The 18,039-nt window shown below is 39.3% G+C and overlaps 2 protein-coding genes across 2 annotated transcripts; both read right to left on the bottom strand.

Annotated features, from left to right (window-relative positions):
* Positions 1-222: 222 nt before the first annotated feature.
* Positions 223-3,588, bottom strand: psmb1 (proteasome 20S subunit beta 1). Its single transcript, XM_082538892.1, has 6 exons — positions 3,392-3,588; positions 2,927-3,034; positions 2,658-2,739; positions 2,395-2,524; positions 1,259-1,365; positions 223-775 (listed from the first exon to the last, which is right to left on the bottom strand). Exons 1-6 carry the CDS (start codon positions 3,490-3,492, stop codon positions 590-592), a joined length of 714 nt encoding a protein of 237 aa, XP_082395018.1. The 5' UTR covers positions 3,493-3,588; the 3' UTR covers positions 223-589.
* A 1,516-nt stretch (positions 3,589-5,104) lies between these two features.
* On the bottom strand, positions 5,105-16,541 carry phf10 (PHD finger protein 10). Its single transcript, XM_082540929.1, has 12 exons — positions 15,770-16,541; positions 14,352-14,461; positions 13,930-14,060; positions 13,743-13,826; positions 13,527-13,651; positions 13,251-13,400; positions 12,626-12,735; positions 12,377-12,524; positions 11,605-11,757; positions 7,162-7,270; positions 6,451-6,639; positions 5,105-6,256 (listed from the first exon to the last, which is right to left on the bottom strand). Exons 1-12 carry the CDS (start codon positions 15,839-15,841, stop codon positions 6,159-6,161), a joined length of 1,479 nt encoding a protein of 492 aa, XP_082397055.1. The 5' UTR covers positions 15,842-16,541; the 3' UTR covers positions 5,105-6,158.
* Positions 16,542-18,039: the final 1,498 nt, after the last annotated feature.

The following is an 18,039-nucleotide window of genomic DNA, read 5'->3' as shown; positions in this document are numbered from 1 at the left end:
CTAAAATGATTTTAATCCACTGATGATGTGTATGAATTATTTATGCCTACTATGCTAACCGATGGTTCTAAATGGAAAAAGCAAAACAAAACAAAACCAAAAAAACAAACCAATTTTATTATTTAACAAGATATTGTATTAAGATACTGTTTCCATTTGTATTCTTTTGGTCATAAAAGACAGGTCTATCTGAGGTGGAATGTGCAATGAACAAACAGAGCAGACTTTTAAATTCTTTACATTTATTAAGAATGTAAAAAGAATAGCAGAGAGGATCTCCTTTGAAAACATAATGAAAAATCATAACAGAGGCAGGGTCTAGGTATGGGCGAGTGAAGAACTTACTTCTCAGAATAGGAGTGCTGATCCAGGATCAGCCTGCCAGACCACATAAAAGAGCATGTGAACAGGAGAACTGGAGTATCTGGGAAACAGGGGGAAGGAAACTAGCTCCCCAGTTAGCCACTAAGGTGGCTACTTGAATCAACACTCCTGTTTTGAGAAACCTGACGTAAAGGTGCCAAAGCCATAAAATGAATGTGCACCAAACAGAAAAACTAGAGGCAGATGGAAACAATACGTTTCCTCCTCAGTCTTTCCTCAGAGGTATAGTCTCCTCATTAATGCCCTCCTTAGTGATGACACAGACCCGAAGGGCATCTCCGGTGTAGACATCTCTCTCTGCGGCTGAGATGAAGACGTCTTTGACCAGCTGAACTGCCTTATCCTTAGTCAGAGGAACATGCTCAACACCCTCCATGTTCTTGAAACCAATCTGTGGAGAGAGAGAGAAGACCGAGTCCTGTATTTGTCTGTATTCTCAGAAAAATATGTTTAGTTGATTTTTTGTTTAGAAAGGACCCAAGTACAAAAAAAATCTTGAGTGAGCGAGCGAGAGAAAAAAGGGTCCAGAGACCAGATTAGGCTCCCTTCCACCTGCAGTCTCTGAGCAGGTCCACCCTTACCATCCACCAGGTCACCAGCACCCTGTTTAGAGCTAAGTTCAGGTTTGCCTTTTCTCCTTCATACAGAATGGGTTTTTTTTTCCATATGGCATACCTCAATGCAGGTCTTATAACAGAATAACTGGAAGGTCGAGATTCTGAAACCTAAAATGTGGCTATGAAGTGGTTTGTCATGACTTGGTGGATACTGGGAGGCTAAATAAGCTTAAAAATACACACCCAAGATACAAGCACATGAATATAGTAATGTTAATATGGAAACATCAGGTTAGTACACGCGCGTTTTAAAAAACCTGGTTATCTAGTAGTGGCTGTAGCATGGCGCTGGCTGATCCTCCGGCCTTGTAGGTGTCTCTCTGGTAGGAACCCACTGGGTCAAAGCTGTACACTGCTCCCTTACCTGTATTACAATTACACAATATTACAAACAGAAACAGGATTTTACATACAGTAACACAGTAAAATCTTAATAGTTTTAAACATAACACAAACTAACAGTATGACATAAGAGTAACATTAAAAATAACAACTCACCCAGCACTACACTACACATGAATTATTTTATTTTTTGTAGACTGTCACCTCTTTGGGATCATTGTCGTTTTTCGGGGGGGATGCCCGTTTGTTCTTATTATTTTGTGCATGTTGTCATTAGATTATAGTGGTGGATTAGAGAGAATAATAATAAAGTTCTTAAATATGAACACTAAAGTAAGTAAACCTTGAAGTTTTGGTTAAAAAAGTGTGATCAGATCAAAACCTCCCTCCTTCTTTGTCTATCCTGCAAGACATTTTCATTTATCAGTTTAACTGAGAGAGTAAAAACGTATTTAACTGTATCCTGTACCTTTTACCGAGTTCATTAGCACAAATTCAGAGTTCAAGACATGCTGTTAAAATCCAGTTAGCCTGCCAAACAGTGGACTGCTCCAAAAATGCCTTTAGAATAAAAGTATGTTGTTTTCTCTGTGATCTTTCCTGACATTTTTACCGGACTAAAAATTCTGAGTGTTAGACTATGTGCCAGGTAAGTTCACACACTAGTGGATGAAGGCTCCCAAGTTCTTGTTACCCATCTTTCATGGCTATGTATGCTAAGAGAGGTCTGATATCCAACTGACTTGATATCTACAATAATTGCTTTTTTAATATATAGACACATTACAGTGGAAATGCTCATCATAGCTTGTCCACTCAAGCTTTAGCTCAATTATTTTACCATGTTAATAAAAGTTGTTTAATGAAGTCTCTTGGCAACTTTTAGTTTGTTTCCCAAAGTTGTTATACAAACTAATGTAGTCTCACAAACTTTATTCACTTAAATGTGTCTTCTGCACAAAAAATAATCTATAACCATAGCAAGAAAAAAAGATCTGCAGCCCAAACACAGTTTAAAAAAAAATGTAGTCATCATAATATCAGCACCCACCCTCTTCATCCAATCCTCCAATGATGTTGTAGACGTAGTAAGGAAAGAATCTTCTGCTGTACAGGATGGTGGACAACATGGCTGCAATGGCTCCGCTGGTCATCGTCTTGTTGTTCGAGTGTTTGTACATCTGAAAGGAGAGAAAGCATTAGAACAGCTGTGTTTTAGCAAGACGATGCTGACTGAGAGTCCTGAAGTGGGTGTGGATGATAGCCTGTTATATTATCCATCATGCAATGTGAAGTCTTTCTGTACCACTTCACCTTTAGTCTGGCGTCAATTATTTTTGTCAGAGTCAGGCAGTCGCCATGGAAACCACTGCAGCCAATTACAGTTGTGTCAGTCCTGCAAGAGGAGAACATTCTGATCAATATATTATTTATCTGGTAGCTTTATCCCCAGAAAACAACAGCTCATTTTTGGCACAAAAAAGAAAAAATGTACACACTATTAAAGGTCTCACGGGGCTCTACCCATAATTCATAACCTGTTGTTTCCCAGTGGCTTCACAGAGAGATGACAGTGCACTTACAGCTTATAGCATTTTGGGGAGTCCCGGCTGTGGATTGAGTAGCCTTCACTCAGCCTGGTGTCTGAGGCTACAATGGCAAAGTCTTCTCCGGCAACAGCCAGTACAGTTCTGAGGAAATACACCACAGAGGTCAGCCTGTTCACCTCACAAGAGCGGAAAAAAGTCTGCTGCACCAGGAAACTGCAAATGGCAGCTACAGGCTACTGATCCGAAACTGAAACTGTAGGTTTAACTAATTTCTAATAAAAATCTCTCGCTCACAATATAACTTTTTTCCACTAAGGTTAGATAAATATATAGGTATACAGTTATATCGCAGACAGGATCAGAAACTTTTCATTAACTCAACAACTGCTTTGTTGACAATTCATTTTCGGAGCGGGTTAGCTTGAGTCCAATGTAATAGGATGTAAACGTTAGCAAAGAAGCAAGCTAACTACACAGGAATTGAAAATAAGCCCTCACCCTCCGTTGAAGGCGTATGGAGAGAACTTGTGCTCTACTGGACCAGTATAATGATAATCTTTCATCTTCCCAGGATCCCCGAAATGCTGAGAAGAAAGCATAATTGAAGGAAAAGGCCGACGGTGCTGAAGCTTCTTTCAGATAAACTCGCTGTATCACTGCAATATGGCAGCCTCTTCTTTTACGGTCGTCACAACCGAGTCCTCAAAGCGCCTCCGCGTGACAGCGCCCCCACAGGCCGCTCGAAGTAATGCACACCACACGTTTAATGCTTTCACTAGCCAAAAAAATATCTCTGAAATTGAAGAAAGAAAGACAAATTGTAATCGAAAGATCAAATTTGCTCCGTTTTTTTTTTTAAATAAGATACTTCAGAATCTTAAGAGTCTGAATTGACTTGAAGCGCATTTCTTTTTGAGCAATTACAGTTTTAGTTTATTTTAGGCTTGAAATACTGGGGATACTGGCTTCTTGGAACTTTTGTGCATCACTTGCATATTAATGTAAAGAAACAGGAAGAAATTAATAAGAATCTAAAATCAGTTGGAGATTTGACCCATATTAATATACATGGTAATGCCATTAGACAGCTTATAATGTACAAATACTTAGGGGTGCAAATTCATAATGCACTTACCTGGAACATACATGTGAAAAGTATATGTGTCAGAGTTCATCAGCAGCTTCATTTTCACTGGAGACTGAGTTTTTGGGGTCTGCTGCAACACTGTGTCAATTTTTTATAGAACTACTACAAAGTTTGTCTTAAATTTATGGCATCAGCAACTGGTTTGGAAATTTACCACTCAAGATCAAATTTTAATTTGATTAAAACGGCAGGAGAAAAAAAAATCACAGCAACAACACTCCTCAGTCACCAAGATATTTTTGCCTGCTTTTGAGCAGGCTACCAGGATTTTATCCGACCCCTCACACGTCCTGTTCTCAGAGTTGATGAACTCTGGCAGAAGGAACCAAGTCCCCAGTGTAAGTATAACTGTTGTAAACATTATTTGTTCCACTGTCAATTAAACTGATAAATGAGCAGGTCATGAGTGAATGACAGAGAAGTGTCGAGGTTTTTTAAAGTTAGTTGTTTTTTAATTATCACCTATTCTTAAGTCTGTGTGTGACATTTTAGTGCAGCAGTTGCCTGATCCAGGATGATTTTCTCTGGGAGAGTTAAAAAAAAAAAAAAAGTTATCCTGTATGGTGCTGTGGCAGGCCACTTTCTCCAACATGGCCACTTTCTCCAACATGGCTCAGTGGCTGAATCAGATTACTTCAGCCTCATCACACTGCTGAACTGCTGTGAGCATGCATCTCAAATTTATAGTTTCTGCACAAAATACCTAAATTAAAATCACACTTAGCGATAAAAGCACACCTGTTAGTACATACTGAAAATTTTATCAGTAATATATGAACTATGGATGTACTTCTCTATAAATAATGCAATGTACACAATATAACCTTACAGTATTAACTAAATTGCCATCTGTCTATGCGGTGGTAAAGCTGTTTGGCTCTGATATTTAAGAGATAAAATAATGCAATGCTGAACTGAGACAGTTTTTTCTGCTCAGCCTGTGAAAAAAATAAATGGAAAGGTAAAGCAGGAGGACACATGACTGACAGGGGCTCCTTTTAACATCATAAAATACTGATAGAAAAAAAGATAAACTGTTCTTTTTTTTTAAAAAAAAAGCTTTATTTAAAAAAAACAACAAAAAACACATTTAACTTCAATAACCAAAGCATTATATTCAACAACAAATATCCCGTTAACAACCTGCTTATTGCAGGACAGCAGGAAACTTTTCAAGTTAATTGCAGAAACATCAATTAACCATCGAGGTGATGGACGCTAAATTCAATGTAATCACAATTCAATGTAATTACGAGTGGTTCCATTTTTCTGAGACTTTGTTTCGTTAATAAAGACTCACTCCCAAAACTTGAAAACTCCTGCAGCTATGAGGTCTGACAGCCAGTGTCTTTTACATAAGCACCATGTCATTATTCACTTGAATAAGATTTTACTGGCCCGCCTCTGTGAATCACACATTATCAACATACAAACTGTAATTCAAAAGATATAAAAAAAATAAAAACACACCAAAAAAACAAAGACAAAGACAGAATTTTGAGAGAAAAAAAGATCAGCTGTTTCAGTAGTAAAACGATCAAAAGCACCATTTTCCCAGCAAACAAGTTATCACTGCAGCAACATAACGAGGCACAAACTGCACGATTTAACAATGAACAGGCGACACTGTTAGTGGTTTGGTCAAAGGATTCAGTGCAGCAAATCTGGATGGATCCGAGTTCCAGTTTAGCTTCTACATTATTTATGTATGTGGAGGTCATTCTCCCGAGCTGCTCTGTTGAAGGTAATCCCTAATGTGGACACATACATAAGTTAATAAAACCGTAATGCACTGATCGTGTTTATTGGTGGGAATTAATTATGTTTTAAATTATAGGCCTGTAGCAGAAAAGTCTTAGTCTGTATATTAAAGACACACCAAACAGCAACAGCAGGTTAAACATTCAGTTTGGATTTTTTAATATTAGGAAGGAAGCTTCACTACTGTGTTTGCTTTTTTTTTCTTTTTAAATGGATCACAAACTGTGCATTTATCTTTTTCCGTCAAAGCTGTTTGGCCAAACACTTATCTGTCATTTTCCAGTTCCACAGCTTCTAATAGCAGTGCATTTGTCTAGAATGTGATAACAGGATTGTTATGATTAATGGAACCGCTGATCATTTCTGAGCTGACTTGTTCTTTTTGGGTGTTTTAGCTCCTCCTTTCTTCTTGGGCGTGGTGAAATTTTTGTCGCAAACTTCACATATCCAAAGACCTGAGGAGACAGAGAGAATTAATCAAAAACATGAAAAAAACTACACTCAGCTCAAGAAGTGAACTTCCTTTGCAAACCTAAAAATCTGGGATTAAACCTGAAGGTTACTTGGCTAAGCCCCAAATCGTGTTTCGCAGTACAAGCCTCAGGTATTTGTTGGTCTAAAAATCGCCTTTGTAGGTCCATCTACTCACCTGTAGGTATGGAATCCATGCCCACGCAGAAGGTGTGATATCCTCGATCGCACATGTCGCAGAACATCATCTCGTCCTCGTGGTGGGGCTGCTGGCACACGGTGCAGGTCTTACACTCCATGCACTGCCAGCGGTACGTCTGGATCATGCTCACCAGCTCCTCGCTCATATCCAAGCAGGATGGGTGGCCTGAAGTTCACGGACATGTGCAAAGAAGCAGAAGAGCCGGAGAGACACACACGAACCCAGATAAATACATGACACATGGAAAAGACAGGCAAAATACCGCCCTGATATTTTACTGACCCCAGTAAGGCATTTATCCACCGACATACTAAAGCCCATCATCTAAAACAGCAATATTTGTGACATTAGAACATTTTCAGGTATAATAAATAAGATGCTGAATTTTTCTACCAATTAAACAGCCTTCATCCAAATACCTGCTAATTCAATTGACAGATGACTTTGAACCACACAAGCTAAACTCTCTTACATACAGTATCATAAACAGTACAAATACTTTAAATCATGCTTACACACAGGTATATAAGGTTAGCCAGCTGTTTAACACTTAACTAAAAGTTTCCTTTGACTAAATATGGAGGTGACTTAATACATGTTAACTGCTGATGACTAACTAGACAATTTGTAGCAAAATACAAACAGATGTGATTAAACTGCCCTCTGGAGTTGAGTGTGTAAACTTACCGCTGTTTTCACACTCGGAGCAGTGAATGAGAGCCTCTGGCTTGCCTTTCTTGTTGGCCTCTTTACCCTTCTGGCAAATGCCACATATATCACTGGGAATGACCTTAGGCTGCAAGGGCAGAATAATGCTATAAAAATCACACACGAGCATCCTGCAGTCATGGGTGTAATTAGAAACAAAACTTTCAATATTTGGTGTCAAAGCTGCATTTAAGGTTTTGGTGAACATAGATTTTATTATGTTTCTTATTTAACTATAAATGTGATCTTTAAATAAAAGTGACCCCAGGATGGCCCTAAAATATCATCTGATCAATCAGCTGCAGCACCACACAAAGTTACCCTTTATGATGTTAAAATGTTCAATAAATTTGAAAAACATTTATACACTCTGACTAATGAATGCTTTGACCCTAACATAACTTCTGTCCTCCCCACGAGTGTGCAAACTCTCTCATGATGACTTATGAATGTGGAAATATGAAGTACCTGACTCATTCCATAGAAAATCAGTGAGTTACCCCCACCTGACCCCCTGAGAATCACCTGATTTTTAATGTAGGAACTTCTAGTAACTTTAGCATATCTAATGACACCATGCAAACTATAAAAATACTGGTGGCTGGCAGTGCTACCCATCAGCCTCCTAGAAGATTTGAGAATCCTATCCTATATAACTCCCCGAACTACAGGCTTTGGACATACACAGGAGTGGGTTAAAAGGATTTTAGCCAGTTGTCAAAATGTAAGAAAATATGGGACCTTTCATATGTTGTAACTTGTTTCGATAAAGTTGACCCCAAAATGCACTTTTTAAAGTTTTTCTCCAGTGTACTATTAGACATCAAATCAAGCATCCAGGGTACCAATGCTTGTTTCTGTTACTTTTTACTCTACATCACAGACAGGGTGAAACTGACATCCCATTATATTATAAGCTTTAGATTTTGACCCCGGTAGTGTTATATTGATTGGGTTGCAGTTCTGAAAGGATCTTAAAGGTCGTTTTAACTCATGTGGATATCTCCTTTACTGAGGAAGCTAAAAGGACTCAAAATAGACGACAAATGGCGGCAAATTGCAACCCATAACAATGTACTTTCTAAGGGCATGTAACTGACAGTTTTCACAGTATGAGGATAAAGTTCACCTGACCTTATTAGATATGCTTAAGTTATTGTATAAATACAAACAAACAAACATCAAACCAGCCAATTCTGGGGAGTCAGGTCTTTTCCTGAACTGACTGATTTTACATGGAACGACCACCCTGTGAATTCACCGTCTAGTTCAAAAGATGGCAGAGAGTAAAGAAACAGAAAGAGCAGAAAAAAAGTGGCTCGGGGACATTTAAGTCCAGACATCACACAAATGGACAACCATTTAAAACTTATGAATCTTGATGTAACTGTACAGGAAGCTGAAGAAATAAACATCTGAGGGTAGAGCCACAGCTCTAAAAACAAAAAGTTGAGTAAAAGTCAACTCAGCAAGTATCTAAAGAGGATGAAATTCTTATAAAGATGAACTGAGCTAATGGAAACATCCCATTAATCACATGTAGCCCTTTATTACTATTATTATATTTATTTATCCTTATAAACTCATAGCATTATGTCCAATTACTTCAAATGCCTGAAGATACAGCGTGACATCCATCATTAAAAATATCCCCTGACAGATGAGATTAGACTATACAAAAGGCGTGGCTTACTAATGGTGGCAATCAAAAACTAGAAACAGAGCAGAGAAGAAAACTAAGAGTGAAACAGCAGCAGGAGAAGGAAACGAGAAAAAACTAAGAGTAGTCTCTTGAACTGAGCCCCGCTGATTATGTGTTTGGTCTGGCTGGATTACTGATGTCACCAGTAACATCTATACTGCCATTTAAAACGGACTCTTTAAACGTATTTGTTGGTTGTAGATAAGTCATGCCTGCATTTTGCTTAGGCGGGAAATCTGGGTGGAAACTTACGACACAAAAGGAAACCTTTCTTACCCCTACGCCGTAACTTTAATATTAAGTCATCTGCCTGACAGGTAGTTACATTTCCCAGGAGGTCGGGTTACGTCAGGTTACGTAGAAGATTACAGCGTGGAGTTAAGAGGGGTTTCCGGTTACGTCATATGTTACGGTGAAGCATAATTTTTTAACTTTCACACAGCAAAAATGAATAAGAGCAATCATGACACTTAATCTACTTTCGTTTTTTTATTGCATTATAACTGCTGGATTTACTGTTAATACAATCTACTGATTGATTGTTATGTTAATGCAATTAATGCCAATACAAGTGAACCAGCAGGGCGGTGCCTTGATGTGCAGGCACATTTTTAATCCCAATCTCAAAAAAATATATATATTTTTAGCTCAAGAGTTAATTTTTTTCCTGGTTAAATAACGGTTAATAATAATAATTTACTATCATCCTTATTAACCTGTTGACTCTTGACTGATTGGCTTGCGTCACCTGCATGCATAAGAAGCCAGAGAAGGGAAGGCATGGGGTTCGACTCGCACTATTAATAATTAGTTTGGTTTGGATTTATAAGCAGTCTTGTTTTTAATGTTAGTTTTATTATTTTTGTTTATTAAATGAGGAGAAATGCTGAATCTAACTATTGTGGGGTTGGTTTGCATTGTTACTCTTTCGTTTGCTTTTGCCGGGGCTCCAGTCTCACTTATTTGTGTTTGTTTGCATCTTTAAAATGCTTAAAATGCAGCAGTGTAGTGCGTCACATATTTTAGGTTCCTCTGAGCCACGTATTTAAGGACTGAAACAACGTGTAAGCTACCGAAAGGCTCTAGAGCCAAAGCTTCAGTAGGATTTTTCTCTTTTACTCACTACACTTACTTTGTTTATATTACGCTAAATATTAAACGTGCAAAACCTGAACAAAAGTCTGCTGTAGAGCCAGGTATTCAACAATCTAATTCCATCTTTGGTGTTCATAATTAGCTTTTATTTGTGAGTTGCTTATAAAACAGCTTTCAAGTGAGGTCACCATTAAGCACTGCATGTCCAGTAGATGGTAGCCAAACCAGAGCGAAGTAACGTTAATCAGCTAGCAGCCTTTCACATGTGGTGACATTTGAAAAACAGTAACAGTCATTTAAAAAAAAATCACTCAAACTTTTCATCCACTGGGGAAAAAAATAAATTCTTCATCACTTAACAGGAAGCAGGCATATTTTTACTTAACAAAATGATAGGTCATACTATATCATATACTTTTATTAGCTGACTACCTCTAGTTGATTCTGGCTACCAACATGCCATGCCACATTTGGACGCTCTTATGCAGAAAGTTGTGATGATAAAAATGTCAATTAAAGCAAACTTTAAAAAAAAACAAAACAAACACTGAAAGTCTTAACAGGTCTTACACTATCAAAAGGACCATGCCCACACCACAAAGCTGAGCTGAACTCAACTGGACATACCCAGGTCCATTTTAACATCTGAATAGTCTTATAAAGTTGGATTGGAAAACTACAGACAAATGGAAAGTGCACAATGAGCTGTGGGGAAGCAAAGTGGTGCATTTGCATCAAGTTCAAAGACTTTTAGTTTAAAATGAGGATATTCCACGACTGTGTGTCAGTCTACTTCTAGCTCAGCTCAGCGACAGTGTGAATAAGGTCAGCAAGGCCTCGTCACGCCATGATGACATCACAGGGGCAGGTAATGCCCTTGTCAAAACAGCTGTCTGATACTTATTAACAGTACATCACAGAGTGTATAAACAAAGTATGTTACTTTACCGATACACACTTAAAACAGTAGGGTTAAGTGCCTTCTAGACTTAAGGAGATAAATGTTAAAATTCTTTAGTGTTAACATTAACTACTTTTTAAAAGCAACTACAAACTATATGTGGTTTATATTTTCTATATTAGATTAACAAAATCATTTTATCATTTTTGACCAAAAAGGAAGAAACTAGCAGCCAAAAACATCCACTTACTTGTCTTGGAAGTATTTTTTCTGACAAGTGAGGACAGACAAGAGGTATACTGAAGACGATCAAAAAGCAAAACTTTGTCTTCACCAAAAAAACATAAAATCATCAAAAAAGTGAAAGTGCGGTGAAAGAAACGTGAACTGTTCCTTTAAAAGTTCTTATTGCTCACAGTCTTGTACAAAGAGGAACAAAAAAACGGGGGGGGGGGAAAGCCACGTGGCAATCCTAAAAACAACAACAACAAAAAACCTGAAGATGGGACTCCCAGTGTGTGTTTGTGTGTGTGTTTGTGTGGACCAGGCTGTCCCAGCTGAAAAACTGACAAACTGTAGAAGCTGGAGAAAAAAAGTGAAGAAAGCTAGGGAGGGGTGGCGGGATGGATGGAGTAAGGGAGTGGTAGTAGTAGAAAGAGGAGGAGGGGGTAGAAAAGTGCTGCTGCTGTTGTTGGAGAAGAGTTCAGGTGGTTTTGTCCTCTACCTTGTACCCTGCGGTGGCTTTCTGGGATGCAGAGTGGCGCTGGCTGCCGTCTTTTCCCGTTGTTGATGTCCTGTCTTTGGCCTTGGACTTGTGGCTCTGTCTCCCCACACCCTCCTGGCTCTCCACATCAGATGTGTTGCCGGAAGAACTGTCCTATAGATTAAAAGAATTAAACAGGTGGAGGATCAGTGAAGGACAAATGATATAGCACTGCTGTGCGAGAGAGCATATCCATGACGAGGTAACTGTGATGGAGGTTAGTGACTTTGACATGAGACCTAGGATCAGTCTCACAGTTGGGCATTTCAGACTTCAGTGTGTTACCAAACTGTAATGTGGATCCATTGCTTCACTTTCCTTGCACTGTTTGTGTTAAAAAGCTTAGAAAGGTTTAACTTCTCCCTTCCCAGCCAATCAAATCACTCTGTGAAAATACCCAACAGGGCGATGTAAAATGAAGAGTGAGTAATCACATACAAACATGAGTAAGAGGCAACTAGATTGGCTCATTTATGACTAATGAAAGCTTGGGTAGTTTGCCTTGTGATTAATCAAAATATTCATGGACAGCAGTGACACCTACAATAGAAGTCACTCTTTGTTTTAGTTAACTTTTTGGTTAAAGTAGCATCCAGTTACTCTATACTTCTGATTTTCTTTTTGTGAATATCTGGTTAAATAGAAAATCTATACAATAAACTAAACCTCTTTCATCGGATTAATATTACTCCCATAACAAATTCATATAGCTGTGCACAAAATACTGTCTTACAGATGAGTTCTTGATCTTCTTGTCATCCTTGCCATCCTCAGCGTCGTCTGAGTCAGGCTCTGAGTCCGGTGCAGGAAGCTCTGGATCCAGTGGAGGTTCGAACAGAGCTGTGTTCAGCGGCAAGTACCGCAGCTCATTGGGAGAGTATCTGTCATACATCAAAATAACAGAGGATGAGGGCGAAACCTTTGATACATTGCACCGAACAGTAATTAGAAGTGAAAGTACTTATTTTAGTGGGTGCCGTACTTTTTGTAATAGTCTTGGAACTGTCCTGGTATAAGAGCCACAGGGTAGGGCCCTGTCCTGGTTAGCTCTGGAGCCAGCACCTTAAACCTGCCCTGGGGCACCTGGATGATCTGGGACAACAAAACACAACACATATAAGAAAATTAAAAAAAAAACAAAAACCTCAACAACAAAAAAGACAGTTTGTTGTGGCATTCATAAGCCTCTAATCAGCTATAACCACATATACAATTATGTCATTCAATTTTACTTTTTTGACACCTGTGCACCATCTAACAAATTTTGATCTAACATATATCAGTGTATCACGAGTCATTTTAAACTACATAGTGCCATACACGGATTTTCTCTTTATAGAGAAACATCACAGAGAAAGAAGTAATGATGTTTTAAGAGAAAAACCTGCACCGCTAGGGCATAAAACTGGAGAATTCCCAGTTGAAGTAAGTGAAACAATAGCCTCCAAAGAGGAAGCCAAAAAAAGCTTTGCAAGCTGTTTTTGGTTTTGGGAGACAGACATCCGCTCTGCTTTCTTTTTTTGATAAATGCCTGAAATTTAAATTAAGTCATCTATTGGGCTATTACTAAAACCCTGAAAAAAACAACAACTTTAGTTTGGATTTACATGTGTCTGGAGGTCAAAGTAAGCTCTCCTCTCTTCCATGCGCTCCCTGTTGAAGTTACTGTTGAACTCGGCAGCTTTTTTTGCTGCCTTCTTTATGTACTCGGGGACTTTGCTGGCCTCCACCTTCTGAGGGTTCTGCTGTTGCATTTGCTATGAAAGAATAAAGAATGTTAGAAATATATTTGGAGATGTATGCAGAAGATTTTCATTACACTTTAGATGAAAATAATGTGGCCCTACTTCTACAGGATCTTTTTTTGTTGCTTGTGAACTTACGGAGTACTCTTTTGCTATTCTCTGTCGCTCCCTCTCCTGCAGTATGACAGAATACTCTGAATGTTTAGTGGGATATTCCTTTATCATCAGATCGATCACCTCATCACTCCTCAGAGCTGTCAAACCTGAAGAACAGGAAAGAAACGGAAAGATGTTACCTTCTAATATCACAACTGGAACAGCGGTCGAGTCTGAGTTTGAAGGACTGGTTTCTACCCAGAGTGCATTGTGTCTCAGTGATGACATTCTGTTCACGAAGGTAGAGCTTCTCTTTGTGGGACAAGTCTCTCCTCTCCATATCTAAAAAGAAACAGAAAAGCACAAACCAACACCACCAGTTAATATCTTAGAGTAACTCTTTACAACAAAAAACAGGTAAACACAAAAAAATCTCACTTCTTACCAGGATACTTCCTCTTGAACGATGTGACTCCCAGATACTCGCTGACCTGCTCCTGCAGCATATAGTACTCTCCTGTATCGTCTGGTGGCCATTTGTATTCCGTCAGGTTTTCTGCTGGGAAATACGTCGGACTGGAAAGGAAGGTTGGAGGGACAACAGAGTTTGATGATTGGACAAGATTTTGTAAGATTAATCTTTGCTGATATAGACAAAAAAATCGCCATTGGAAGAACTAAATAGACATCAATACTGACAGTTACAGCTTTTAGGGTTTATCATATACAAGTATATTTTGGGGATATATATTAAAATAAAAAGAATGTGACATATGGTAACAACAAATTTTCTGTCCTACTTGGTTGTCAAGAATGCTTGAAAATTATGCCAGTGGATGTTTCTTGCCGAATGCCAAACCAGCTTACCCAAGATCTTGACTTGAGGTATCACAGCTTCGAGAGCTGTCCCCTGAACCCATTCTCCTTCTCTTGGGAGGTTGGCTGCCATCATTGGACACTTCTTCTATGACATCCTCCTTCAGAGGAAAAGAAAAATCAGAATTAATTTTTAACATTACATAATGTGATGTTTGAAAACTCCAGAGCATGAAGTATATCCACAAAGCTTTTAGGAGCTTTCTGATTTTTGGACACTTTTATGACACAGAAATGAATAGAGCCCAAATTCATTTTTGCTTGGTAAACCTGAACCCTAGGACTCATAATTGCAGGATTCATCTTCCTGTTGCTACAACAAATTTTAACATGTGATTCTCCAAGTGGGGGGCCCATCTGACCCACTTGGTTCCTGAAAGAGTTTCCATTCTATCATCGCTTAAGACCAATTTGCCTTGAGAGACCCCACTAGAGGCTCCCAGGATCACTTGGTTGACACCATGTTAATGTGACAATTCATGGAGGGACTACGACACCTCCTAGATGAGTTGTTTCATATTCTAAGATAAGACCCAGGATGTGCTGGAAAGATTACTTCTCTCAGCTGGCCTGGTAACAGCTTAGTATCCCACCAAGAAAAGATAGAAGAGGGGGCCAGGGAGAGAGAGGTCTGGGCATCTCTGCTCAGCCTGCTGTATCCACAAATCAGGCCCACTTAATGGCTGAGCAGTGCATACTTTTACTATTAATGAATCACAGTGTATTTAAACCGAGTGTGATTTTCTGTATATGCTCCACAGGCATGAGATAAAAATCACACACAGTGCACACTACTGCTATTTTAGACATGATAGTATTTCCCGGCCTGATGAAAACTTTTTAAACAACTGCAAAAGTTAACATTCAGAGATTTAGCCAGTTTAATACAGAGGGTTCATTTTGAAACACACTAAAAAATGATTTCAGATAAGGATATTTTCCCTCTTACATCAACACGAAGCTTTATTCAATATTATTGACGGTTAGATTATAGAGTTAGATTATAATTACTTTTTATGCTAAATACAGACCAAAACATGTATGAGTTTACACGCCAGAACTGACTGACAGAAGGAGCACAAATTGTCAAATCACTTATAATATTACGACATTAAACGTCGCGTTTTTACTTAGATCATTCAAAACGTACACAGACCAGATCACTGCAGATACATAAAACGAGGAAATTCAAACCGAACGAGCTAACTAACCAATTACTACACAGCTGAAAACAAAGGAGGGACGCTAATGTGGCTACTGATCATCAATCATGGACTAAAGTGTCCCATAAATGGCCAGTTAGCTATTAGCTCAGGCTATAGCCGTACAGAGCCGAGGGAACTGAGCAAACAGTGACTCGTGTTTTTATTATTAGTATTATTAATATTGTTATGGCGTACAAATGTCACCTTTATGGATTGTGCTCCGGGGGTAGCGGGGTTGCTATCGCAGGGCGGCCTGACGGGGAGCACAGCAGCCATATTTTTTGCTAAATGATTTCTGCAGCTAGGCTAGCATACTAGCTCGTTACTCCTTCGTTGGTGAAGTTTCGCGGCTGTTGGCGAGCGTTGAAACATGGCCGACACCTGCTGGACTGGACGCGTGACTTCAGGACAGGACTGGGACTGTGTGGTATAATCTCGATTTATCTTAATTATTATAGACAGTTAAAGTGAATTCATGGTCGTTACAGTCTGCATAAATTAAAACTACGTTTGATGAGAAGTTTGAACAAGTTTGAGTTATATTAACCCTTACATGCTGACGCTGTTCACGTGTCATTTCTTTGACAACGTGGTTTAGGCCAGTTTTGACATAGGCCAAGAATTCCCTCATAAAAAGTACCTACAACGAATTTTGATCCACACAGTAGCGGGGTTTGATATAGGCGACATGGGCGGTTGCCCAGGGCAACATCGTGATGGGGGCGTGATAATACATACTTATAATTTTCACCGATGTTTTTTCGAAATTCTATGCGCGAAAAGTGGACAAACATTTCTTATCTATGATTTAATTCGTTATTATTAAATCCAAGGGCGTAGATTTGACATGAACGGAAGGGACATGTCCCCACCAATATTCAGCGATTATTAAATTGTCCCCACCAATAATTTGATCTATTCCAGTTGTGACGGCCAGTGGGCTGGCCTTGTGTTTTTCTTTTTCCTTTTCCTGTTTCTTGCAGGTAGGTGGAGCTGACCCAGTTATTGATGCAGCACACCTGAGAGGCCAGTCCCAGTGTATATAAAGACACCTTGACTGAACCAGGGTGGCTGGCTTTTGGCGCCCTCTGGCACGTGTTATGTTTATTTGGAAGTTTCAGTTATGGCTGTTATGTCCTTTAACTTGTGTTTAAGTTGCTTTACCTTATTTTCATTAAATGTGTCTTACAGTCTTTAAAAGCCTGTGTGTGGTCTCCCATTTGTTTGTCACTTCCTATGAGCCGGGTTGTGACAAATGGGGGCTCGTTTGGGATCGTCCTGGTTTGGTAAGCTTTCTAAAATTTGAGAGCTGGTCTGTTTGCAGCTGCTTGTCTTGGCTAGGTCTTGCCTTGTAGGCAATTGTTGAGTTGATTGCTGATCAGTTTGGTTATTTGTGGTGCTTTGATATTTTGGGTCTGCTGTGTATTGTGTTTGGGAGGCCATTTGGGTTAGGCAGATTGAGTGGAGGCAGTCATGTTAATACTGTTTACTGTAGACTTGAGCTAGTGTTGATGTGCTGTCTTGTGTCAACTTTGGAGCGTATGAGCTGTGTTGATTATTGAATATGCAAAGTTAGAATCAGTGCTTTCCCTGTTAGGTTGAAGGAGTGTTTCTCCCTCGAGAAACATTCATTGAAATTTCTGTTGCGGTGAACACGGTTAGAGCAGTTGTCTCGGGAGCACATCCCCAGGATTGAGGGGGTCGCTGTTTGTGCATTTGCCTTTCTCTTCCTGGTGGTTTTTAGTGCATAAGTACCCACCGTAAGTAACTGCATGAAGACTAGGCTTTAGTTAAGTAGATTTTGGTTAGGCAGTTAGTGGGAGAGTGCTGTTTTAAATTGCATGTCGAGAATCAATACTTTGCTGTTATGGCTACTGTTGATGCTTTTGTTCAGTCTCCATCGGAGGAACTCTTGAATAGTTGTACTAAAGAACAACTCCTGAAACTTGCTGAACATTACGATGTCGACATTGGAGATAAACGGTTGAAAGATGAGATTAAAGGAGTGTTGAAGGCTGCATTAGTAAAGAAAGGCGTGTTGTCACGTAAAATGCAGACCTTAGTGGCTGAGGTTGATCAGTCTGTGGTCTCAACTGCTGTTGCTTTGTCTTTTGAGCAGCAAAAGGAGTTGTTACTCTTACAAATGGAGAAAAACCGTGTAAGGTGTTCTTTAGAAAAGGAAAAGTTGGAATTAGAGCAGTATCGGTTAGACCTAATCAAAGTGGGTAAGTTATCAGGTGGTGTTGAGGCTAGAGTCTTCTCCACAAGGAGTTGAAACTTTTGATGTCGTGCGTAATTTGCGCTTGGTGCCGAAATTTGATGAAAGAGAGCCAGATGCCGCCTTCTCCCTTTTTGAACGCATTGCCGAATTGAGAGGATGGCCAGAAGCTGACTGTGTGATTATGTTACAGTCTGTGTTGACTGGAAAGGCTCAGGAAGCTTATTCAGCACTCAGTGCAGTTGATTGCCAGAGT

The sequence above is a fragment of the Aulonocara stuartgranti genome (assembly GCF_965226115.1).
Source record: "Aulonocara stuartgranti genome assembly, chromosome: 1".
NCBI lineage: Eukaryota > Metazoa > Chordata > Actinopteri > Cichliformes > Cichlidae > Aulonocara > Aulonocara stuartgranti.
Note: the sequence above shows the minus strand (reverse complement) of the source record. Positions and strands in the feature narration are given on the sequence as shown.